General features: G+C 41.9%; 2 protein-coding genes across 3 annotated transcripts in view; one reads left to right on the forward strand and one right to left on the reverse strand.

Annotated features, from left to right (window-relative positions):
• LOC116992838 (rho GTPase-activating protein 42) overlaps window positions 1–7,565 on the forward strand; it is a 156,965-nt gene extending 149,400 nt beyond the window's left edge. Inside the window, exons 23-24 of the mRNA XM_033052847.1 lie at window positions 2,054–2,133; window positions 2,328–7,565. Of these exons, the coding sequence (XP_032908738.1) occupies window positions 2,054–2,133; window positions 2,328–2,416 (169 nt within the window). The 3' untranslated portion in view covers window positions 2,417–7,565. The remainder of the gene's footprint in view (window positions 1–2,053; window positions 2,134–2,327) is intronic.
• Window positions 7,566–19,200: 11,635 nt separating this feature from the next.
• Window positions 19,201–25,505, reverse strand: part of PGR (progesterone receptor) — a 35,473-nt gene continuing 29,168 nt past the window's right edge. For both annotated transcript variants that reach the window (XM_033053368.1, XM_033053367.1), the window contains 2 exons: window positions 24,026–24,183; window positions 19,201–21,169 (listed from right to left, as the gene is read on the reverse strand). In XM_033053368.1, the coding sequence (XP_032909259.1) occupies window positions 21,014–21,169; window positions 24,026–24,183 (314 nt within the window). In that variant the 3' untranslated portion in view covers window positions 19,201–21,013. The remainder of the gene's footprint in view (window positions 21,170–24,025; window positions 24,184–25,505) is intronic.

Below are 25,505 nucleotides of genomic sequence, written 5' to 3' on the forward strand. Positions count from 1 at the left end.
TTAGTAACAGAATCGTGGGATCACGGGGTTTACTGGCTCAGCTCGGGGCGGTGCGGGCTCAGCCTGTTCAGGGCTGCCAACGGGGCCGAGTGAGCCAGCTCAGTGCTGCTGCTCAGCGGGGCCGCTCGGGGCCAGCCACCGCTGCCGGGGTCACTCACCCACGCCTGCACTGCCGGCGTCGGGCAGGCCAGCCCTGGCCTGGCCCTGGCCTGGCACTGCTGGTCCTTCTGCTGCCGTGTTCGCTTCCCCCGACTCGGGGCCCAGTGCTGCCGGCCCCGCCCCCGCTGGGTGGGCTGGCCCTGGCCCAGCGCTGCTGGTCCTGCCATCACTGCATTCACTCCGCCCGGCCCCCACCGCATTTGCTCCCCCTGGCCCGGCACTGCCCCACCAGGGCCAGGTGGGTTCAACTCGGCTGGGGGCTGCTGCCAGCTCGCATTTCCAGTTCGCAAATTTCAGAATTTTTTATCACATATTAGCCGCTCCAGATTACAAGCCGCACTCCGGGTTTGGACCAAAATTTTAGTCAAAATGGTGCGGCTTATAATCGTGAAATTACTGTAAATAATTTTAGTTTATGTGTGACCTTTAGTAAAGCTATCTAAACTCCCTCTGTATATACATTAGGTAGATTATTATGTGTAAATTTGTACAGATTAAACAGAATAATGAATCAAGACACCTGTCTTGTCAAGAGTTTGATGGCAAACTCTTCACATCAGGGGGCACCAAGGAGTTCGTTTGGAAAAACTCTGCTCAGACCAGTCTACACTAGTCAGAGAGCAAGCTAACCTTTAAGCAAAGTGAACAAGCAGGGTTCCACTGCTCAACTTGTTTTAGTTAGCTTATGGGATGTAACCAGGATGACAGTCCTAAAAATCAGAAATTTTTCCAGGACTCTGAAAATAAACTGCCCATTGGATATTGTACAGCTCAAAATTCCTAATCTCCTCTGAAAATCTCATCCTGAGAATATAACCCTTGAGAAGTAATTAGTTCTCTTAAGATGAAGGCAAAACATGCCATTTAGTCCAGTCATAAGTCAGAGAACCATCAGCAAAGCTTTTTATTCAGAGGGAGAAATCATCTCTGGAAAGCTCTCACATAAAAACTTCAGAATATGTCCATCCACTCTCATACCCTTTTCAAGGTTCAAATGAATCATGATTATGCTTAAGATGCTTATGCTTAATTAATCTATTATGCAACTCGTTTTATCTCACTGTTTTGAGAGAAAGACATGATGGATTAAATGCTGCTTGCATATACTCACTTTCAAAAAGTATGCAGAAAATTTTAAACTTTGTCACAGGTCACATACTGGGTCATTGAGATAAAACCTGGCTAGAAGGAAACCTCAGCTGGCAATTCCCCATCATATCATGCAAAGGTGAAATAGTCAACAAGTCCATCTTCACTTAATGTAGTGTGGGTTTAAAGAAATCCAGCTCATGTAAAATTGTTCTGAGTGGGTAAGTTAAAGCCAAGGTATTAGGTAAAGTGCAGGAATTTTCTCTCCAAGAAGGGAACTCCTCATTTCCATCTTCATGTTCATACCCTCATTTTGTACTTTGCAGAATCATTGTGCCAGACCCCGAGAGGTGACTTTTTCGGTTCCCCTCTCAACCACCACAAACTATTAACAATAGTTTTTCACAGGTCAAGGTTTTAGACCTTTAATGACTTGATGATCACTTTTGAATTTGTCTCCAGGCAATCCATAGCTTGCTTCAAACAGTATGCTCATTTCAGTATACTTATTTGAATGACAACTTCATTTTTAAAGTTCCACATTATATTCCTGTTTAAATATCTGAGTGGTATGTCAGTCTCTTCTCTGCAATAACATGCTTTAACTCCAGTAAGCTTGAAGTTATTTTCTGCTATAACTCTACTCCTCTGGACTGCTGTATAGCCAGTCTTTATCATATAGCATTTGTACATCTGCTTATTCCTATACTTCCCAGGTTTTAATTCTCTTTATACCTTTTTCCTTGTTATGTCATTTATTGCAAGCCTGTTTTTTTTTTTTTTTTTTTTTTTTTTTTTCTTTCAGACAAGCAAAAGCCATGTATTCCTGTAAGGCTGAGCATAGTCATGAGCTGTCTTTTCCACAGGGGGCAATATTTTCCAATGGTAAGATTTGTTTTACATTGACTTATGAAAAATTGAACCCTATCAAAAAATGGGGGCTTAATTCCCTTTTTAGCTCTCAGGTTTTGCCCTGATTTTTAAATTACTCTTGAATAAATACCATCTTAAAAATATATATGTAGCATGTATGGGATTTTTAACAGTGTTAAAAGTTGTGTATATGGTTTTTTTTGCAGTGTATCCATCAGTGGAACCAGGCTGGTTAAAGGCAACTTATGAAGGCAAAACAGGACTAGTTCCTGAGAATTATGTTGTCTTCCTCTAGTAATCTTTAGTGGACAGCAATATCTTCATGGTATCCATGGTAACAAATAATAAGCACTATGATTTTTATCTGACACAGATATGGGATCAGCCCCTTAGCTGAGTGGTAGATTTCCTTCAGATGCTGCAGCTGCAGGTTACAGAGCTCCCTGCCAACAGAACAGAATGTGATGAAACAGTTAACAGTTTCTGTGCTGAGGATGGTACTCTGTTTAAATAACCTCCATTGTTTGCAAAAGGTTGTTCTGTTCTTCTTTTATGGGTAAGGAACACTAGAGCAATAAAAAAAAAAGAAAAAAAAGAAAAAAGCTATTTAGCTGCAGACTTTCAGGTCCAAGGATGTTACTCACAGAAGTGTGAAATTTAGAGGCAATGCACTCTATGACATTTCTTGTAATCTATGTTTTTTAATACGGAAAATCGTGGACTTTTTCGTAATGTAAGTACTGCTTCTATTGTGATCTGAATGCTCCCTTAGAAAACTTGATTCTAAAATTGATCCTAATCATTTCAAATAAGAAATGACTTTACCATAAATCAGAAGTTGGAACTTCTGTTAGTCATTGAGATACAATATGGTATAGAATTTATACAACTGATAATATCAGTTTAAACACTGCCTGCGCAGTGAGTGCTCATTCAAAATGTGATATGTTTAATGAATGTTTCATTCAAATACTTACTAGATTTCTTTCCTGCTTTCTATATCAGCATAGATAATATTAGCAACTTTTATTTCAATGATAACCATCATCTGGAAGATATTATCTCTGTGTCCCAGAACATCTGTAGAAAACAAGGAGATGCCGAATCTGGACTGATTGGTAGTCATGTGAAGTGAGCAGTGAAAAACAGCAGTGTGTTTTGAAACCTGAGATAAATTGTAACTCGTTATTTTTCCATTGCAATTTAGACAAATGACCTGTGAACTAGCCAATTTTATAAGCTATGAATGCTAAAAGCTCCATGTGGCAATAAAATTTACTTAGTGGTATTTCTTCTGACTTCTGCTAAAATATTTGACAAAGATTCTCTCCTTCCACAGAATAAAAAAATCCTTACTTTTCAAAGGTGTTGTAAAGACCTATTGATTGCTCCTGGTAGGACTGAAAAGGGAAAAAAAAAAAGAGGAAAACCATAAGTAGCTTTCTCAGTCTGAGCAGTTTTCTTGTACACCTTGAGGGAAAATATGCACTGCATGGTTGGCTACTTACCAGTCCTGATTGAAAACATTTAACCTCCAGCTTAGCATTTCTTCAACATCAGTGCTTCCAAAATAATTCACAGTTTCATAGAACTATCTAGGCTTAGTTTCACAGATCTCTCAAGGCTCAGTTCTTTCTTCAGTAGCAGAAATGAACATACAAATCATCTGTTGATTCTAAGTTGGACACTACTTCAAGAAATTTTAAGGAAGAACTGCTGTTAGTGCTAAAAACATCCGTAATTTTTTACCTGCTGGTTTTTTTTTTCTTTCCATAGCCTTTTTCTTGTTTAAATTGAAAAGTAAGAGTTGTTGCCAACACAGAGAAGCACATGAGAACATTCTTTACTGATATGTAGTGTATGAATTCTTCAGAGAAATTGCTGCTCACTAATTCCAGTATTGAGTGATGATCAGAGAAAGAGAGAGGCTCGAAGAACATCCTTTCAAAAATACTTTTCATAGGGGAAGTCTAAGCAAGACTGGTTGCATGCAGTTGAGGAGAGACCCCATGCTTTAGTGACTGAGTGACCTGGGTTCTTTCTTCACCCTAAACAGTTTCATTAATCCCAAAATATGTTTTCACTTCATTTTAAATCCAGACTGTACCCAGTGCATTGTGATGAAGGGTTGTTCCAGATGGCAGTGCCAGTGAAGGCAGATGTGTGTGCTCATCTAATTTGCCCAGAGCAGATATGAAAGGAAGTGAAGATCTTTCCTTAGCTAGGTAAATCTTCCTTCATTTTAAGGCAAGCCAAGCTTTCTTAGTCTAAGCTGTGCCTGAGACTGCCATTGCCCTGAGAAGACCAACATGGTTTTAGTTGTGTTTTTGCTATATTTTACAATCAAAAAACTGTAGGCTGTCAAAAGGTTTGCCTCTGGTGACCTTCCCAGGAAAAGTGCTGCTGCAGGCAAAAAAAGAGCAGAAAGGGAAGCAGAACTTTGAGCAGAGGCTGGTAGCCCAGCACGTCTCACACAGGCAGGAAAATGCAGTGATCAGGGGAAAAAATCCCAGCTTCTGTCTGTTGCATGGAGTCAGTAGCAAACCTCTACTGAACATCCTTTGATGATACCTCTTAAGGGCAATTTAATTGTTGTGAAATTCTTGAGGAATTGTGAAATAGAAAATGTTGAAAATTGTTTGCCTTACTTGCTTTGTTCTAGCCTGATTTAAAAATAAGTGCAGAGAAAACCCCTAAGCTTAGATAATTTCACATCCTCTGTATGTGTCTCACAATTCTCCAGTACTGTGTTTTGAAAGCATCTGGTCTGAGTGCAAGCTAGAAAAGTCAAAGATGCCAGGTTCATTAAAAAATTTGTAAAACTGCCAAGTTCAGTTATAGGTTAAGCAAGTAGAGCCTGTGAGTGCTGAGGGAACGGTTGTAGAAAGACCTGGAGGAATCCCTGTGGAGGAGTTTCATCTGTTCCCATGCATTCATATCATATTAGGCCAAAATTAGGATTGGAGAAGACAACTTCATAAGAAACTGGATTCCATTCACGTGCTGCTCACAAAAGAAATCTGTGTTTTCTGCAGCTTTGTCAGACCTTCTTCCAAACTAGGCATAAATAATTTTAAAGTCATTTAGCTTTAAAATGGCATTTCCATCTGAAAAAGGTTATGTCCATTCTTACTTATGGTTAGCCACTCGCTCTCCAGGAGTAGGGGTTTTGATTTTTGGAACTCTATGGTTTTTCTTGTACTCTCCTCTGCAGCATGTATTAGCACTTTCTGTATGATCTCACTGCTGGGTTTTGGGTGCCCCAGCTTTTCCCTGCCTTTCAAGAGGGAGTTTATCTCTACAAGAAGCTGAACAGTGAACCAAAAAGTTGAGTAAGTAGGGGTGCAAAGACTGAAGTGGGGAGGGGGCAGCACCAAAGCTTCTCTAATGATGATACTCTCAGGCCTGACCAAAAACCCTTTCTGATGATAGCAAAGAATCAGAAATCCTTATAAAATGTAAATGGAGATATAGTATTTTGATAATGCCTTACCAGAAAATTAGGCAATCTGAATTAAATTAGCTCATAGTAGTGATTTACTATTCTTTATGGAAATCAGACTCACTGTACAAGCAAAGATTAAACATTAAAAAAATTAATAATAATAATTATTATTATTACTATTATTATTATCCTTCCTAAAAGGATGCAGCAGGTTTGTTCCAAATATCACTGTAGAACTCAAGGTAGAGATATATTGCTGTTGTTGTTTGTCTTGTGGAAATAATGTCTGTACCCACAACATATAATTAGCCATGTTTTTGCTTTGTTAAACCTTTTGATACATGTTGCAGTACAACATGAATCAAATTAATAGTGTGAAGGACTGATATATTGTATGATAAATATGTAAAGTATATTAATATTCTATATTCACACTTTTTATTAATGATGATAAAGATTACATTTTTTGTGTGTAATTCCTGTGAGTTCAGTATTAAAATGTCCTTGCCATATTTTGGCACTTAGAGTTATATGTAACAAAACTGTTAAATTAAACCATAGTTATCACTTATGTCCCTAACTAATCTATAATGTTCATTGTACAATTATTTCTGGAAAAAAAAAGATGCACAGATTTGCTGATCAGCTATTCTATGATAGTAATAGTAACTTATTTTCCTTTTATGTATTTTCTGGTGCTAATCTCTATTCTTTGCCTGTAATTGGATTGAATTGTAATGTGCCTTTAGGAAAGACATGTTGGGAGAGGAAAAGTTGTAAAATTCTGCAGTTCAGAATGGTAATTACAACAGCAACAAAAAAAAAAAGCACTGTATGGCAATAATTGGATTTTTGTTTTGTTAATTTTTCTCTCCTGGGCTATTTTCTGCTTAATAAGATTGCATCAGAATAAATAATGAAACTAAAAAGCACATTGTTCTTGATATTTCTTTTCCTAAGGCAGAAGGTTGTGCAATTTTGTATTGAGCAACAAGAAGAGAAATCCCAGTTAGGGAGCACATCCTCCAGACTGGGATGGATCTTCTCCATTGATGGAAACTGTCAAAGCTCTAGTGAAGTCAAAGATAGACATTTGGCAATTTATAGTGAGGGGTTTCTGGCCAGAAGCTCCCAGAAAGGAGATGGAATATTCTGCTAATGGGATAATCTATGATCCAGCTTGGAGTTGTCCTTTGTTTCAGCAGAGAGGCCTGGATGAATTGTTCAGTGGCCAGAGATCAAATCCATGGGCAACCTTAGTCTCTCTCTGGCTGGTCACAGAGCCCTGAAGATGGTGCTGCTGCTGCAGCCCATCCATCTCCTGCTCCTGCTAAAGCCCACTGTCAGTCAGGCTATGTCTGTACCCATTGGGAGGTCTCTTCTTTTTTAGTTTGAGGTTTTGCATGGGCTTTAGGAGTTTGTTTTGTTTTAGTAAGGTGCTTGGAATCCAAACAGCCACTAATTCAGTCTCTGAGGGTCATATCAGTTCTGTAATTGTCCTGTGTGTGGCAGTGTTTAATAAGCCATCAGGTTAGTCTTGTTGTTTTAAGTGAAGAGCACAGTGCTCCAACCCTTGGATGCCTCAGCTGAAAGCTGTTTTGCATCTGAACTTTCTGCAAGTGTTTTATTGGGAGTTGTCATCAAAGCTCTGGCACTAAAGATTAGCACCATTATCTCTGCAAGAGTTTCTGTTGGAGCAAAGGGCAGAACAGCTGAACAGGGCACACAGATAGTCTCAATTTTCAATCATATTTATGGCAATTTTGGAGGTATTAGAGTTTATGGGGGTTTCTTTAGTTACTATATGGTATTTTAATAGGAAAATATTTGCATTCAATAACTATATCTATTTAATAAAGTCCTACTAAATTATCTTCTTGAACTCTTTGTTTATTTTGTAGTGTGGTTTCAATAATTATCTGCACTCTGTATATATCTACATGTAAATAACTAGCATGACATGCATAAACTGACTTCGCAGACATAATTCTATGTTGTACTTTACACTGTATTTCAAAAATTTGAAAAAATGTTTTTCAAAATAAAAATCCTTTATACACAAACTGTTTTTTTACTGGTTTTAAATTAGGCATCTGGTTCCACCTTTTGATTTTTCCAAGTAATAACACTTTGGTTTTACTTCTGTCCATACCTACATTTTAGAGTAACATTTCACGCCTGAGGTTGCTTTATGTAGAAGGGCATGTGAATACCAGGCAATAGTTTGTCATACACTGTCCTGATCACATAGAAGTCTCCAAAGATGTGGCTTTTGAGGAGAAGAAAATGACAGCTTTGGATATTAGATAGCAAGAAGTAGAGCCCTGGTATGGCAGAATCTCACTGATGAGGTGTTTGCTTCTGGAATTCAGCAGGTGGATGGGCTCACAGGATGTCCTTCCATGGCTCCCTTCCAACAGCACTGCCAGGTGGGGGAAGACAGTGAGTGCACTGGCCTCTGCAAGTTCCCTTTTGTGCCCTCCCCAGCATCTCTCCAAGACTTTGTGCCTCAGTTTTTACAGCCCTGGGGCTGGAGTTACAGTGGTACCCCAGGCAAAGCGAGCTGTGAGGTGGCCTGCCTTGCCTTTTCCCTGAAGAAACTCACCAGAAACTCAGGAGACTTTAATATCCCTGAAACAATCAGGCTTTGTTATGATACAGACCAAGAAAACCTGCATTTCTTAAACAAGATCAATCCAGCCAGCTGATAAACTCTTTCCCTGTTCACTGTGCTTGGGCTTGGACAGTGCAGGAAACTGCAGGAGGCCAGGGAGGTTGGATACTGCTCCTGCATCCATGGCTGCCAGCTGCCAGCTCCTGCCCCTGGCACGCTCAGGCTGCTGTGGCTCCTGCCTGCCAGCCCTGAGCTGGGCAGCTGCCCTGCAAGCCTCCTCTTGTGCAGGCACTGTGCCCACAGCTCTGCCCGGGGGCACATCAGAGACAGACAGAAACAAAACATCAATGCCGTGGCTGTAAATAAAAATGAGATTGTTGAGAAGCCAAGCAGCACGGACCAGACGGAGAAAGAGTCTTTCCCAATGCTAACAACTGCTTCAAGGTGAAGCCTGTATTTCACAGCTCTCCCTGTTCCAGGATTTGAGAGATCTGGACTCTGCTTTCAGGAGTCCAAACATCACCTGCAGCCTGCAGTCACCAAACCATCTTGCACCTTGCTGAGATCCTGGTGTTCCAGGCAGGATGGGCCAGGGAGAAGGCAAGGTTGTCCTTGGGATCAAGGGATGCAGTTGAGCTGCCAAAGCCCCTTCTGGCTGTATTAGTTCTGCTGGAAAAGCCTGAGAAGTAGTGGGGCTGCAGCAAGGGGTTAGAGCTGAGCTGAAGCTTAGTGCCCTGAGTGAGAATGGCCCCTGAGATGTAGTGTGAAACCACAGCAGTCACCATCACTCCCTGCAACACCCCCGGGTGCCACGGGGGGTTTTGGGAAAGGAGGGAAGTGCAGGGGCAGATGTTCTGTCTGACATGCTATATATTGACATTTTAGTGAGCATTTAAATGTAAAAATACTTAAATTGCTGTTTAATCAACACAATGGTGTTGAATTACCACATTAACACCAAATTTAAAACTCAAGGGGTGAGACATCTGTGCTTCTTACCAGAAAGGGTGAAGACACATTTCATTACTTGGTTGCATTAAAGCACCTTACAGGGTATGATTCTCATGTGTTTTGAAAAATTAGTATTTTTGGTTTTATTAGTGATAAGCCTTTGACATCAACTAGGGAGAAAGTGATGTGTGGGATTGCCTTGGTATGGAATGGGTGCTGAGATGAGCCAAGCTGGCCACACGCTCCTGCCTAAAGAGGAGAAACTTTGGTGATCCAAGGAAACAGCATAGGTGTAAACTGAGCAGGTAGTTAAGTCAGTTCAGGTCCTGATTTGGAACATTTTCTCATTAGTTTGGCATACTGCATTCTTTCAAAACCAACCTTTCTAACACAAACACTGCTTATTAAATGTGGTAAATAAGATATCTGCACTTTTCTCTTTTAAAATTTTATTTCATGTTTGTAAAACTTTTCCTGTGTCATTTGCATTAATCACTGATACAGAAACAAAGTATTGAAAGATATTCTTGGCTTCTTTTGCAATGGTTGGCTTCTTTTCTATTGTATTTGTGGCAACAAGCTCAAAAGCTGAAGTAACCTAGAGCAAGTGCCTTTGCCAAAGATCATGGTGTGCTTTTTTAATGTAAACATACAGGGATTCATGGGAACATTGAGTGACCTCCACAACCAGTACAGAAAGGAGTCTTAATTCACTTGAAAGTACTTTGGTAATTGGAATACATCCTTCTGCCAGTATAATTGAGGAACTGATTAGTTAGACCCAGCACGGGTGTATTTCATTTTAAATTACTGTTAATGGCTCTTGGGTGCCCTTAGAAGGATTAGAATGAAAAACATCAGCGATTTAGGTTTCTTGATGGTCATTGCTTTTGCATTCCTACGAAAAAAACACATGCAAAGGGAAACATACAGCACATCTGGATTTGGGGTATTTTCAAAACAAGGTTTGCAATGCTGTTTTCCAAGGTTTGGCTACAGCAGCCACAAGATCCATTCCCAGCAGCAGGTGGGGGGCTGAGAGGGTGGGGATTCAGCCCTTGGTGGGCATGGAGCAGGGTGGGTATGGAAGGTGCCCAACATGCAGAGCCCCATGAAGAGCTCAGAGCAGGAGTGATGGGCTCCAGACAGCTCATTTGGGGTCTCCATGTTCCAGACGTGACCATGCACTCATGGCAGCACTGGGGAAACACTGGCATAGTGCACAAGCAGGTGAGACAGCTGCACACTGGGAAGCCCCATGAGAAGCCTTTCAGAAGACAATTCCCAAACCCTGGCAAGAAGGGGGATAAGAAACCTGAGCTTGACCAATCCATGGAATGTTCCTCCAAATAAATTAACTGGCATACAGGACACAACTGGTTCCTAGAATAGAGCAAATGCTGTTTGCAAGGGCCTCACAAGAAGGTAACAAGGGTTAGGGTTTCAGTGCACCTGAGCTGGGAGACTGAGCACAAAGTGCTGGAAACAGAGACTGTGAAAGCAGTGACAACTGTGAGTTCTGAATTACCACAAAACAAGCAGGATGCCTATCAGCAAGGAAAATCCACAAGAAGAAAATACAAAAGCTGCACTGGGGGCCCTGGTGCACCCTCCAGGAACATCTAAAGGAAGCAGGTAGATAGCAGAGACTCAGAGACATTTAGCTGCAAACAAATTGTGCTTGGTGACTGTCATGCAAATATATCCTTACATAAAACCTCATCTTAAATTGTTATTTCTTTCTGTTGCTATTGTCAAGGGATGCTTTTGTTTGGTCCTGTTGACTGCTGTTTTATTTCTGTAATTAAAACAAACCACCTGCCTTGGATGAGAAAAACGGCCGTTCTGCACAATGTCCTGCGCCCCAGACCTTCCCTGAGAAACCTGCACTGAATGCCATAGGAGTGTGTCACAGCTTCCAGCTGTGATTTGTGACATTGTTTTGTGTCCAGATGGGCCCTTATCCCTGCCCTCCTCATCCTCCTGAAGTTCAGACAATACAAAACAAACCAGCACAACTATTTTTACCCTCAGAGCAACACGAACCAAGTCTGCCCCTGCCAAACCCTTGCCTTAATAATTTTTCCTCATCTTTGTTTAAATGATGCCTTGAAATATTTCCTAAATGAATCTGGAAACCAAATGTAAGCATGATCATAATAATGATATCTGTAAGCACATCAGCATGAGAAACCCAGTGAATTTTGTGGCTTGTTAGCTAATTAGTTTTGCTGGATAGTTTATATCCAGAGGGAAAACCAAGACACGGTTAACAAGGTGTTATTTGTGTGAATCTCTCACAAATAGCTCCTCTCCTGAAGGCAGAAGGAACACGCACAGCTCTTTCCCTGGTACACATTTAGGTCAACCTTCCTTGCAGGAACATCTGAGTGAAACAGTGGTAACACCAAACCCAGTGCAGCTCACAGGAGCTGATTCAGGACACTGGACCTCCTCAGGGCATCACCTCAGCCTTGGCTCAGTTTGGTGCCTTCTCAGCTGCAGCACCGTCATTACTGACACACAGGAAAGCAAATGATGGTTTTGTCTGAATTCCCACGTGGTAGAATCTCTGACACCACTTATTTCTTTCATTTAGATAATCACAAAATACCAGCTCTGCCTTCCCTGTGAGCAGCCAGTGATTATTCCTTAACTCATTAGTATGTTTAAGAGGAAGATCACCTGTGCTGTGCAGAGATGAGTCAGGCTTGAGAGCATCTGCATCATTATGGAGTCTGAGATGTCACAATAAAAAAATCCATCTCATTTAGGGGGACTGTTATCTGCTAAAGGTTAAAGCAAAACCTTCTACCTCAAAAGGTTTAGACATCCTATGTCAAATAATGAGTAATCTTATTTTATTGTTTATACCCTTCTATTACTATGTCTGCTAAAAAGAATAAAACCCCAAACTATCCTTGAGCAAAAGAGGTGTGCATTGAGGTTGAAATAGGACAGAAGAGATAGATAGATAGATAGATAGATAGATAGATAGATAGATAGATAGATAGATACATACATACATACATACATACATACATACATACATATAAAAAATATATATATGTATATATATATATTTACATACAAAGTCATTCCACTCTAGTCCTGAGGAACATCATTGTGTAAATAAATAACTGGGGCCTAAATAAAGGTACCAATGCAGACATGCTCAACTGAATACATACTTAAGTAGGACTACATTCTTTAACTTTGACACTTTGAAGTTCAAGTGTCTCAAAGACTTTAAGATTATTTTCTTTTGTATGCTTGCTGTTAATAGAACTTACACTTTTAAAAAACTCATGTATTTTTGTACTGTCTAAATGCCTACCCCAGTTATACTGCATGGAATGCTTAAAGCAAATTAATTTGGAAAATTAATCATCTGTGTGTTAAGTCCCAACCCCATCAAACTGTGATGTGTACATGGAGCACTTGCGACATCCAAAATATGAATTCACAAGAATGAGGGCATTCAGAAATGAAACTGCAGCATCACTTTCAAGTTGTTCTGTATTGTGTGGAAATGATGTCCATAAGCATTGGCATTGTTGGCATGACTAATCCTTCTCTGAGGGCACACTAACACTGCAGCACATCCTTAGAAGGGGTGACATCTAAACCAGCAGTCCAGTTTTTTGCCAATATTTCCTTAGAACAGGAAAGCAGGGGGATGGTGTCTCCTGTTAATGGAGGACACATGGCATTTCCCAGCATTCTGGCTGTGCCCCTCACCAGGCTGTGGGTCCCACTGTGTGCCTGTTGCACACCATGTCAGAAGGCAGTGGTGTAGGAAGTGGAACATGTTGAGGATGAGGGAAGGATCACCTGAGCACTGGAATCAGTTCCTTAAAAGCCAGAGGTGATGTGCCCTGTTGGTGCTGCCAAGGAAAGGTTGCACCAGCCCAGGTCAATGACCAGCAAAAAGAAAAGCTCTTCTGCCCCATGACTGAGGACCCCGGGGTGGATGGATAGTGGATGGATGCATCCTGCAGAGTGCTGCATCTTGCACCTCTGAGGGCAGATATGGCACTGACCAATTCTGGCAGCAGCGAACTCCAGTTCTTGGTGTGGACATGGTATTGAGGTCAGGCACTGCCTCTGTAAAGTTTGGGGACAATTTATTCTGAAACCCTGTCTTTTAAACAGTTACAAATAAGTGATTACCCAATGTGTAGGTTGCTGTGCTGATGGTGTCTCTACTCAGGTGTATTCTTGCTGATTCCAGCAGCACCATGCCAGCACCTCCATTCCCACAGTGCCACGGCCTCTGCTCCCACATCAGCACTTCTTGCTAGTGCTGCTGTGCATGGACCTTCTGCACTGCAGGGCAGGCTTTTTAGAAAACTTTTCATTTGTATGTGTTTATGCCAGGAGATCAGGAATGTATTGTGACTTATTTTAATGCTTCTATAGGCTGGCAGCTAGACCATTGCAGTTTTGATTAAAGTCATGACCTTCCATGTAAGAATAAAGAAAGATATAAATAAATAATTAAATAAGCTTTTATTGTATCCTGTCTTGTAGAGGGTTTGAATTGCAAACAAAATGGAAAAGAGCTCTGCGCCCTCCCCCCCGACCCTGTCCCAGCCACCTGGGTTTGAACTCAGTAAATAATTAGTGTGCATTGTCTCGAACCTGGAGCTCCCAAAGTATTCCCCAAAATCAGGCTCCCAGCAGCTGCTCTGTAGGAGCACCAGCCTGGTACTGGCAGCTGCAGCCTCGTGTCCAGTGACAGGATGTCCAGTGTCATCCTGCAGCTTTACCCTCCACTCAATCCAGTGGATTTTCATGAAGAGTTAAACGCTTCTCATACCACTACAAAGCAAGCATATCCCTATTTTATTGGACATGACACAATGTAGCTAGACAACATCTTTGCATAATACTTGAAACTATTATTTGTGGTACAAATATAGAGATGAAAGCTACACAAGAGGAAAATACAGAAATCTTATACAAGTCTTTTCTTTTTTCCAAAAATATAACAATAGCTGCAAAGCATAAATTATATCTATCATGATCCTGAATGTTAAGTATGGAGAAATAAGAACATCAGTCCAAAGATGTCATAAAGTTTGATTATTTGTCTTTTTACATAATTTTTCCATTGAGGATAGCAAAGACTGTACGAAGTGTTAATGTATTACACATCCAAGTAACCCATCGGGAAAAGAAGGTGTGTTGAAGGCTTAGGAACGAAAGGAGAATAAATGTTTCACAAATACAGGATTTAGAGGCTGTAAGAAATTCTGAAACAGACCACGCATTGCAGGAGTGCCCAGTTTTGGGTTGTGCTTTTTTCTATCATGTAGTTTTTCTTTAAATTAATGCCTATCTTCAGGGAAGGTTTTAAGGATACTTTAAGTGGAAAACTTGCGACATAGTATTTTCAAAATTTCAGAAATTTCAGCTGTTTGGAGTTCTCTTTTTTTTTTTTTTAATGTCATATTTGTGCAACCTTTTGGCTATGGGCAGCCAAATAGACACATTACCTGTATTTTGAAGTTTGAGAAAGGAAAGCAGTTTCTGTTTCCCAGTAAAACCTAGGCTGGCTGTATCCATCACTAGGAACTGCTTGCAACAACAATTGGGGGTGTGATTGTGTAAAATTATTGTGAGAAGTGAACTGGCCAGTGCAATGCGGTATCCTGTAAGCTGAGCTTTAGGATAGAAAGCATCTAAATTTTTAAGTGAAAAGCCTTGTCATCCTCAGCTGGCCAATGCTTGATGACAGTCCCAAAAGATGATATTGCCATCCATTGTGTGCAATGCCCACAGGCAGGCTGAGAGCCTGTCCTGACAGCATCACGCCACAGTTTTTTCTATTCAACAGTGGTAAATTTTTGTCAAGAGTGTTGTTCTTTGTCTACAACAGAATATGCCAATATGAGCCATCAAAATCCATGTTCAACTCTTAGGAATGCTGCTGGAATCTGGGGAAATGATTGGGAACATATTAATTGCAGGTGGTCAGGTGTTTCTTTTTCAAATACTCTGAATAACATCACATCCACACCTTTGTGGATTCATACTGGCATGCACATCTTGGTTTGGTGCTTCCCTTAGTCATGCTCCATATATCCAAGACAGGCCTGCCAGAATAAATCAGTTTCTTTGAGCAGCACCATGATGAGAACCTTGCTCTCTATTGGAGATAGATTAGAGTCTCAGACTGGACATCACCCAACAATACAGGATATGAGAACACTGTACATCCCTGGAATGAGCAACTTACGGTGATGTTCATATAAATCTCACCTGTATAATACAAAGGTCTCTGTAAGTCTCTGCCCAGTTATTTCTGATGTGATGTCAAAGGTGCCTATTGTGATCACTACCTGCTTTTCATCCAATCTAGCCCCTTGTTTGAAGTTCAGTCATGCAGTGTTATGATTACCTGACAACGATTTATTTCTTTTTTTTTTCCTCCACAAAGCAAAAGGAGATTTTAGTAATGAACTGGCTGGGTAGGTATTTGAATTGAGTGTGGGAAAATGCAATAGAGTGAGACTATTTAAATGACACTGTGAGAACTTCCTCACTGATATGCCTGAATGCTGAATTGGTGGAACCCTATTGTACCCATAGAGGTGAAAAGGTAACTTAGTCTTAATGGTCAGAAAAACATGATCTATGACTAAAAGGTTCATGCTGGTATTTTCATAATGAGTCCACCCCACACTGGCAAGAAGCTGAAATGTTACCAGTTTTAAAGGATATACTAGAATTAAATGAAAGCTCACCACTATTTGATGTCCTCCATATATGCTTGAAATGCCCCAAGGAGAGCACTGCGGGTTCAACCCAGGGAAAATAATTCCTAAATGTGAGCGAAAAGATCATCAAGGGAGCAGCACTGCTCATGTATTTGAAGTTATGCAATTGCTGCATAGTTCCAACAGCACTTAAAGGCTATTTTCTGAGGGTTATTTATTTTCTCTTTAAGGTAAACAGACAGATAAATTTTAACTTAGCTATTAATATCCATGCAGTCACCTTTTACTGCATGTTTCTGTCCAAGCATCTGAGAAGCTACAGTACCATTCTGCATGCAAATAATGTCAATCTAATAAATTAATAGAATTCATTGAAAAAAAAACCACATAAATTTTAAACCAAAAATACTTAAAATATTAGAGGTTTTTTTCCTTTTCATCTTCCAAGGGAAAAGGAGAAGTAAACCAAAAGCAAATCTCTGTTCAAGTCAGGTCACCATGACACAAAGCAGTACAAACTAATAAATCCAGCAATGCTGACAGTCCAGCCTGGCAGTATGCTCACAGGCTTCCGAGCTGTGGAAAGTTGGGAGGGCTTTGGACATTAGCTCTGAGGCTGCAAGCTGACTTCTTGGAAGGAAAGAAAGGTCAGCCTGCCACAAACAGCACGTAAGGCAAGAAATGTGTGCTTAGAGTTGCACTGCAAGGGTGGAGTGCAGCCACATCCTCTCCTGCTCTGCAGATAAACCAACCTTCAGTTTTGGGCAGGGAGGAGAGGATGGGAAGGAAGGATCCCTGCAGGATCCCTGCTGTTCATGCTACTGGCACATCACTGGTAATTGAGATGAATATTTGGATGTAGGCAGGAACACAGGGAAAGCAGCTCTCCTACCCAGCAAAAGAGAGACCTATTACTCTACTTAAAAAGAAAGAAAAAAGCCCAGCTAAGGTACCAACAAGGCACTGACTGTCAGAAAATACAAATTTAGGTCTCACTTTCATTGTTGCACATATAGCATGAGAAAGCATAACCACAGTGCAGCTGAAGAAACAGATGCAGATTGGAAATAATTATATGTGTTTATCATGCACACATATAACCAGGCCATTCCAAAGTGTCACAAAATAGCTGAAAGCTTCCCAGAGCACATTTCTCTCTGTCATGGACTAGCTATTAAGGAACCCACATGCCCCCATCCCTAAAGGTTGGTCCCAGCTGTAGATACAGTGAGCACAACTGCGGAGCAGCTCGTAGACAAAGAGAGCAGCTTCCAGGGACTGGAGGTCTCTCCGCTCTCCAAACGCAGCTGAGCTGTGATGGCCATGCACTTCAACCTCCAAAACATTATTTTAAAACTATAAATATGATACCTGTACAGAGCTGAATCACAGCAGCAGAGCTCAAAGGAAGCAGATGACTTCATGGGTTGGTTTGTTTGCTTCCTCAAGCACCAACAGAATGCTGAAGGGCTTTGGTTCAAAATACCCCAACTGTACAGAACAGGAGAGGCTTAGCTTCAGGCAAAGCCTGGATTATTCAGTGTATGAACAACTTCTATTGATAGCTCGAAACAAAAGCCTGTAAAAGATGGCTGGCAAGCTTTCTAATTAGCACAACAGGTTTCATACCTTTAAAACCAGTCTTATCCTAAATGTCAGAAAAAAAGAAAAATCCATCTGCTGAAACTTCTTATTTCTAGTGTATAAACATACCATAAGAAGATCCAGCATAGTTCTGCCTTGCTCAATATATTGAGAAGTATTACAAGATGTTTATTTAGACCAATATGTAAAGCTCAGGTTAAAAATGCTTTGCTCTTTAAAAAGTATTAAAGGACAGAACCAGATACAACAATAAAACCTTGTACTCAGTTAAATCAAGAAATGGCTCCCTGAACATTGCTGCAGGGTTGAAAAGTCATAGTACACGAGATTTCTATAGGGAAGGAAGAAATCTGGTGCTTTGATGGATGTTCATGAAATCAGAACCTTTTTGTTTGGAAAAGACCTGTCAAGATCATTGAGTCTAAGCTTTGACTGATCTCCAACTTGCCAACTAAACCATAGATGTAAGTCCAGTCATTTCTTCAACACTTCCAGGGATGGTGACTTCATCACTTCCCTGGGCAGCCCCTTTCAACACTTAATCACCCTTTCAATGAAGAACCTGAACTTCCTCTAAACAGCTTGAGGTCATGTCCTCTCGTCCCGTCAGCTGTTACCCAGGAGAAGAGGCTGACCCCACCTGGCCACCCCCTCCTTTCAGGCAGCTGTAGAGTGATGAGGTCCCCTCTGAGCCTCCTTTTCTCCAGGCTGAACACCCCCAGCTCCCTCAGCTGCTCCTCACAGCACTTGCGCCCCAGACCCTTCCCCAGCTCCTTGCCCTTCTCTGGACACGCTCCAGCCCCTCAATGTCTTTCTTGCAGTCAGGGGCCCAGAACTGAGCACAGGATTGGAGCTGTGGCCTCAGCAGTGCCCAGCACAGGGGGAGGTCACTGCCCTGCTCCTGCTGGCCACACCACTGCTGATCCAGGCCAGGATGCCACTGGACTTCTTGGCCACCTGGGCACACCCTGGGTCATGTTCAGCTGCTGTTTGCCAGCACCCCCAGGTCCTTTTCCACTGTTTGTGGTGTCTATGTAACCCAGAGTAAATGACAATATAAAAATGAACTCTAAAGGCCATCTTATAATCTGGGTTTATACCTGTATTTTTTTTTTAACTTCAGACAATCACATAATGATCACAGGACTTTCAGATTCTTATAGCACACACAATTACCCAATCATTCAATTTCGTGCCGTGAATTCACCATTCTATTTTGTGTAGTGAATTCATCAGGCCATGAATTTTTGGGATTTTTTTTCTGTGAATTGGAGGTCTTTTAGAAATAAATTTGAGAATGTTTTAAACTTTGTTATCTATTCCCAAAAGTTATCTTTTCTTCCATTTTATTATGCCTTTGAGGCAAATATAGTGCATTTCAGACTAATCTGCCAAGTTTATGGGACACAGTGACATGTCAGCCACTTAGGGATTGAGTAAAAGGCAGATGTAGGCAGATCCCATGCATTCCTAAAGTAAACATACTGCCTGCTCTGTCTTCTAATTTCAGAATTAGGGTGATGAGGAGTAATTTTTAGTGTGGGAAGTTTCTGTTGTCAGTTTAATCTAAACAGTAACATAGACGGTCTGCTTACTCAGTAGTAAATTATGTGGCAAAATCCAGTTCCAAAAGAATGCATGAAAATACTGTTATTATATGAAAGTGGAATGGTTGAAATGGATTTTTTTACTGAGAATCACATTTACTGAATGCAAACACAAAATAAAGAAAACAAAACTTCAGGATGTAGAAATAAAGAATTTTGTGCTATTTATTAAAACATAATTGCTTTAAGGATCACAGTTAAAAGTCAGACTGTATTGAATATGAAAGACATTGCTTTCCTGGGCAGTTAGAAATGACAAACCTAGTCAACTAACACAGAAGTCTGTCTATACCACTATATCTAGGGTCACACATTTGCACCAGCTCTAGTGGGTTTTATACTACTATGTGGGGATTTCAAAAGTGCTTTTATTCCCAATTGTAATGTAGATTCTTCTTTGTTGGCTCTAGGAAATTATGACCAGTAAGGACACCTTTAGACATTCCTTAATTGTCAGTTGTCCAAGATGTAATATTTACCAACAAGCACATCACTTACACTTTTAATGAGGAGCACCCTGATTTAGCCAGGGATACTGAACTTAGAGCCCAGGGGCCTTTGTTCATGTGACAAGGATATGTCTGTATAGACCAAGCCACACACCACCAGGACACAGTCACACAATGGAGGCATCTAACAAGTCATGGGCAAAAGCAAAAGCGTAAGGCCAGAAATACCCAAACAAGACTCACCATTTCCTATGTTTACGTATCATTTCTAATGACTGGCAAAATTTATTGTATTTTAATAGACTCATAAATTCTTCTTAAGGTTTATCTGTTTCTCTGTTGTTTCAATTTACTGCCTTAAATGCATGAGTTGCTTCATAAGTGTATCAAAGGAAAAAACACCACCACATTATAATTTTTCAGCCGAATATTCATTTCTATGGTAAAACATGCCTTTCTTCTTGAATGTACGATGGAAACTGAGTCCAAATCCTTTTTTACAGTTACCCCATTTATAATGGCATGCTTTTAGAATAGAAAATGTAGCTCCACTAAATTGTACCTAAATGAGTCTGATGTGTATCAAAATGTTTGCAGTAATATTTTCCATTTCTTTTTGCATCTAATCTCACTATCATTTGATGCTAATGGCTGATTGAGCCTTCAGCATTGGAATTCAAAATATTAAGATTATTAAGAGTTGCAGTCAGTGAAAACATTTCTATTTAAAGCTTCTGAAATACAGAATGTAAGAGCTGATGAATTTAGGATCACAGCTATGTGATTTAGCTTTAGTAAGTGCTGAACTTTTAAGGAAAATAACACAAACCAAAGCTTAGTGGGTTTGCATACACATTACTTTGGTGTAATACACATTGAAATTTTTCTAAACCTTCTGATTTTTGAAGAAGAGCTCCATTGAATGCTGCAGAAAACAGTATGCTGGACTTGAGAGTTTCAATGCAACATGACCACAGATGAGAGTATGAATGTATACTATGTGCCTAGCACTTCGGTTACTCATTATGGCATTGCAGTAATAAAAAGTGAAATATCCATAAGAAAATGTGGGCAATATTTATTTTACTTTCTCCAAAATATTATATTATGCAGGTGCCCACATGTACCCATGCACACAATGTACTAAAGTAAAAATTTTGCACCATATCATACCAGAAATTCAAGAGCGTGAAATGTGTAAGAAAAATGTGTAACTGTTGTTAGAAATCTGGAAAGTATATTCATTGTCATTCATATGCATATCCAAAAAGCAGCTTAGACAAGTTTACAAAACATTTCTTATGACTCTTGTGATTTTTGCAGTTAAGGAATCAGGAACTCACAATATGTACATCAAGCTTGAATGGCTTGTGTATGTTACAGGTATAAAGCAGGCGGCAGGATAAGTATGCCAAATATGCTGACATTGCAAAATCTTGACCAAAATAAACAAAAAATGACCCAGGTATCATCTCTATGATAAGAGAAAAGACATTTCACTTCTTGTGAAAGAGAAGAGGTTTCACCATCCCTGCTAGAATCTTGGGTAGTTGGGCAGCAATCACCTCTGACATCATCTCAGGGAACTCAACACTCAGTGCACGGGACTGGAGAAATGTGTTCAAACAGAAGAGATGGAGCTGTTTCACCAGCTGGATTTGACAAAATACAAACATGATCAATCAGACTACCAGTAATGCAGCCACATAAACATGCTGTCAATCATTTGTCTCATACATTCATCACTGCTTCACTAATATTACAAAAGCAGTATCAATCTCACTCATGACATATGTGACAAACAACAGCAATTACTTCACAAGCTTTCAACCTTTCCTCTTATTCTCACACTCAAGTGTGTGCTTTGGTCACTACCTCCTATTTAAATGCTGTTCTGAGAGAGAGCATTTACTACCTGCCTGTGAGCTTTGCCATGATCATATCCATGTATGCTGCAAATAGTGAACTCCACAGACTATCATACCTTGAAAACAATCGCTTAACACATGACTGTTACATGTCTTCTAGCCTCTCTGAGAAGTTCCAATTTTTATTTCAGACTAGTGACCATTATGTTGTCAAATATCGTACTATTTCTGCTACCCCATCCTTTAAAATCATATGATCTCTCCAGTGTCATGTTTTTTCTTTCTCTTGTATCTCCCACCACTTTATCAGCCTGAGCTGAAACGGGACTTGAAAGAAGATACAGTAATTTCACGAATACAAGCCGCACCAATTTGACCAAAATTTTGGTGGAAACCCGGAAGTGCGGCTAATATTCCGGGGCGGCTAATCTATTAACAAAATTCTAAAAGCTGCCAACACGGAAGTGAGAGCCCGCGGCAGCCCCAAGCCAAGCTGGAGCCCAGCCGGCCCCGGCAGAGGTGGGAAAGCCTGGCAGAGGCGGGGCCTGCAGTGTGGGGGGCGGGCGGCAGAGCCTGAGCCAGCAGGGCGGGGCAGGGAGGGCGGCAGAGCCTGAGCCAGCATGGCAGGGGAGCCCGGGAGAACTGGGGCTAGCAGTGCAGGGGAGCATGGCAGAAGCAGGAAGGCCGGCGGGTGGGGCTGCCTGGCAGCGGGGGAAGCCCAGCAGAATCGGGGCCAGCAGCGTGGGGGAGCCCGGCGGTGCGGGGGCCTGCAGTGCCGGTCAGGGCGAGGAAACGCGGCGGCGGTGCAGACGGGAGGGGGCGGCCGGCGAGCCTGGTGGCGGCGGCGGCAGCCCTGCCGGCGGGGCGAGCGAAAGCGCCGCCGCTCGCGAAAGCGCCGCCGCTCGCCGAGCGAAAGCGCCGCCGCGAGCCGAGCCAAAGCGCCGCCGCGAGCCGAGCCAAAGCGCCGCCGCTCGCCAAAGCGCCGCCGCGAGCCGAGCCAAAGCGCCGCCGCTCGCCAAAGCGCCGCCGCGAGCCGAGCCAAAGCGCCGCCGCTCGCCAAAGCGCCGCCGCGAGCCGAGCCAAAGCGCCGCCGCGAGCCGAGCCAAAGCGCCGCCGCTCGCCAAAGCGCCGCCGCGAGCCGAGCCAAAGCGCCGCCGCTCGCCAAAGCGCCGCCGCGAGCCGAGCCAAAGCGCCGCCGCTCGCCAAAGCGCCGCCGCGAGCCGAGCCAAAGCGCCGCCGCTCGCCAAAGCGCCGCCGCGAGCCGAGCCAAAGCGCCGCCGCTCGCCGAGCCAAAGCGCCGCCGCGAGCCAAAGCGCCGCCGCTCGCCGAGCCAAAGCGCCGCCGCTCGCCAAAGCGCCGCCGCGAGCCGAGCCAAAGCGCCGCCGTGAGCCAAAGCGCCGCCGCTCGCCGAGCCAAAGCGCCGCCGCTCGCCAAAGCGCCGCCGCTCGCCGAGCCAAAGCGGCGCGGGGCGGGCGCGGCGCGGGGCGGGCGAAAGCGGCAGCGGGGCGGGCGGCGAGCCCAGCGGCGGCAGCCCTGCCAGCCGGGCGAGTGAACGCGGCAGCGGGGCGGTGCTGACGGGAGAGGGGGGCCAGCGAGCCCGGCGGCGGCGGCAGCACCACCCGGCCAGCCCCGCCGAGCCGTGGCGCTGAGCTGGGCTACCCGGCCCCATCGGCAACCATGAGCGGGCCGAGCCTTCCTGGCCCCGCCCCGAGCCAGTAAAGCCCGCTATGCCGCGATCCTGTTACTAATTGGCCAATTTGTGAAAGCTGCGCACGGATTCTCGCGACGAACGAAAGTGCGGCTAATATTCGGGGTGCGGCTTATCTATTGACAAAGACAGCAACATTGTCGAGGCACCGGGGGTGCGGCTTATAATCCGTGCGGCTTGTATTCGTGAAACTACTGTACTCTGTGGATCAAAAAACACTTTGCTATTTTGCAGCAAGCCTCTCTCCCTCTTTCTCTCCCTCACAGATTATTTCACTGTGTGCATTTGAAAGGAAGAGACTGAATTAAAATAAAATGCAGATTTGCTGAGCTCTAAAGAATACAAAGATGCAAAGATCCTGTCCATCTTGAACTCTATAGGAGCTCCTCACAACCAACATTGAGTTCAAAAGTGTCCAGGGCTTGGTATCTAGAATTCTCAAAGATTACTCAGTTCCCAAACATAGACAGATACTGAAAGTGGTATAGACTATCCACATAAAAACTAAGGTTGCAAAGCTAATCCTAGTTGCCTTTCACTAACTCTTCATAGATGGACTTTGCAACTTGAATTGCCTATTCCTTACACTGTTTTCCTGAACAAGTACACACAATCTCTCACACACATACATACCACACCTACCAAAGCCCACAACTGTACTGCTTATATTACACTAGAAATGAAACAGAATGGTAGCAGTCTAATATATGTTTCACAAATACTTCCATACTGTATACCATAAAATATGTGCACAACACATATGTTGATTCTGAATATATAGATATCTATTCACACAAATATACACAATAAAGGATTTTTTTGTTTTGTTCTGTTTTTTAGCAATGCTGACTACTCCCTTCCATAGGATTATTTCTAAGAAATACCAGTTCCTTCTTATATAAAGAGCAGGATGCATTAACCAATAAACTTACATCATGCATGGAATCCAACAGTTTTGTAAGTTGATAGAAACGCTGTGAGTTGGCCACAACACCTTTCTGGCGCAAACCAATTGCCTTCACCAGTTCTCTGATGTAACTTGTTCTCATCTCATCAAATTGGCTTTGACTTCTTAGGCCTTCCAAAGGAACTAAAAAAAACAAAAAAAGAAATTGGGCTACAACTTACTCTGAAGGCAATGAAATTTAAAGCACAGGAACAATATACAGTATTTCATGCTGTAGAGTGCAATTCATTATTATGTGCCAGGTACTTCTTTTCCCATTCAAGACTTACTCCAAAAACAGTGATACAATTAGTTTAAAGGATATACCAGGAGCAAACATTTCATTTTGCTAATTGCCTTATGTCTAAAAATATCCCTAAGCGTCAGTTACATGTGTTTTCTGGGAAAAAAAATATGGTAAAAAGAACCGGTCCTGCCTTTGAGGAAATGTTACTGATTCATGTTTACACTGCTGAGGATCTGCCCTCTTCACAGCAAATTTGTGGTAGAGAGATCTAGCTGCAGTGCTTCAAAATGGAGTCAAGGAACGAACTAATAGCTTTAAAGTAGTGCAGACAGTAAAGCTGCCAGGGCTCAAGCCTTCTGTTTGAACCTCTTTCACTTTATAGAAACAGATCAGAGTCATAAAGGTGAACAGTTTTTTAGAAAAATGAGCAAGGAGGAGATATTGGTTGAACTCCCTCTTCTCTTACAGGTCAGGTGTGAGAATCAAAATGATGGAGACCTGGAGAAAACACTGAGAAGAGAACCTGTTAGTGGCTGCTAGTGAAAAGGCAAGTATCATGGAAAAAAAATACCTTAATTTTCAAAGTCTGGATGATTCTGGACATTTCTTAACAGCAGTTTAATAGAGAACTAGGGAATGTTTTAATATAAAGTGACTCTGATGGAGTTTAGGATTAGATGAAAGCAATCGTTGACTTACATCTCTAAAACAGCAATTAAGTCTTTATATTTTCCTGGAAATTAGCTTTAAAGGTATCTTCCATCAATGAACGGCCTTTTTCCTCTGAATTCTGCAAAAAGACAGTCACATTCCTGCCTAACAACAAAAAGTTCCTCAGAGCTATCTATTTGAGCTGAACATATGTCAAGAATGAGGATGCTTTTATTCAGTGGCATGAATCAAGCCAAAATCTTATGCAATCAGATTTAGAAATTCCTTTAAATCAGAAGTCTGGAAGGCATTACATTTAAACCTCAGTCAACTCAAAGAAAAAACTGCAAAATATAATTTTAAAATATAACAATATAATGTTAAAACTTAGGCTGGAGGTCCATTCAGAAATAGAAATGTATCAAGACTGACACTCATTTTAATTCAAATAACTGTTTCTTTGGAATTATCCAAAAAGTCAAAACCAGTTAAACTAAATAATAAATTGAACAGAAGACACAATGAGAGACTAAAGGATTCAACTTGATTTACTGTTAGTATACAAAAG

Source organism: Catharus ustulatus, chromosome 2 (assembly GCF_009819885.2).
Source record: "Catharus ustulatus isolate bCatUst1 chromosome 2, bCatUst1.pri.v2, whole genome shotgun sequence".
NCBI lineage: Eukaryota > Metazoa > Chordata > Aves > Passeriformes > Turdidae > Catharus > Catharus ustulatus.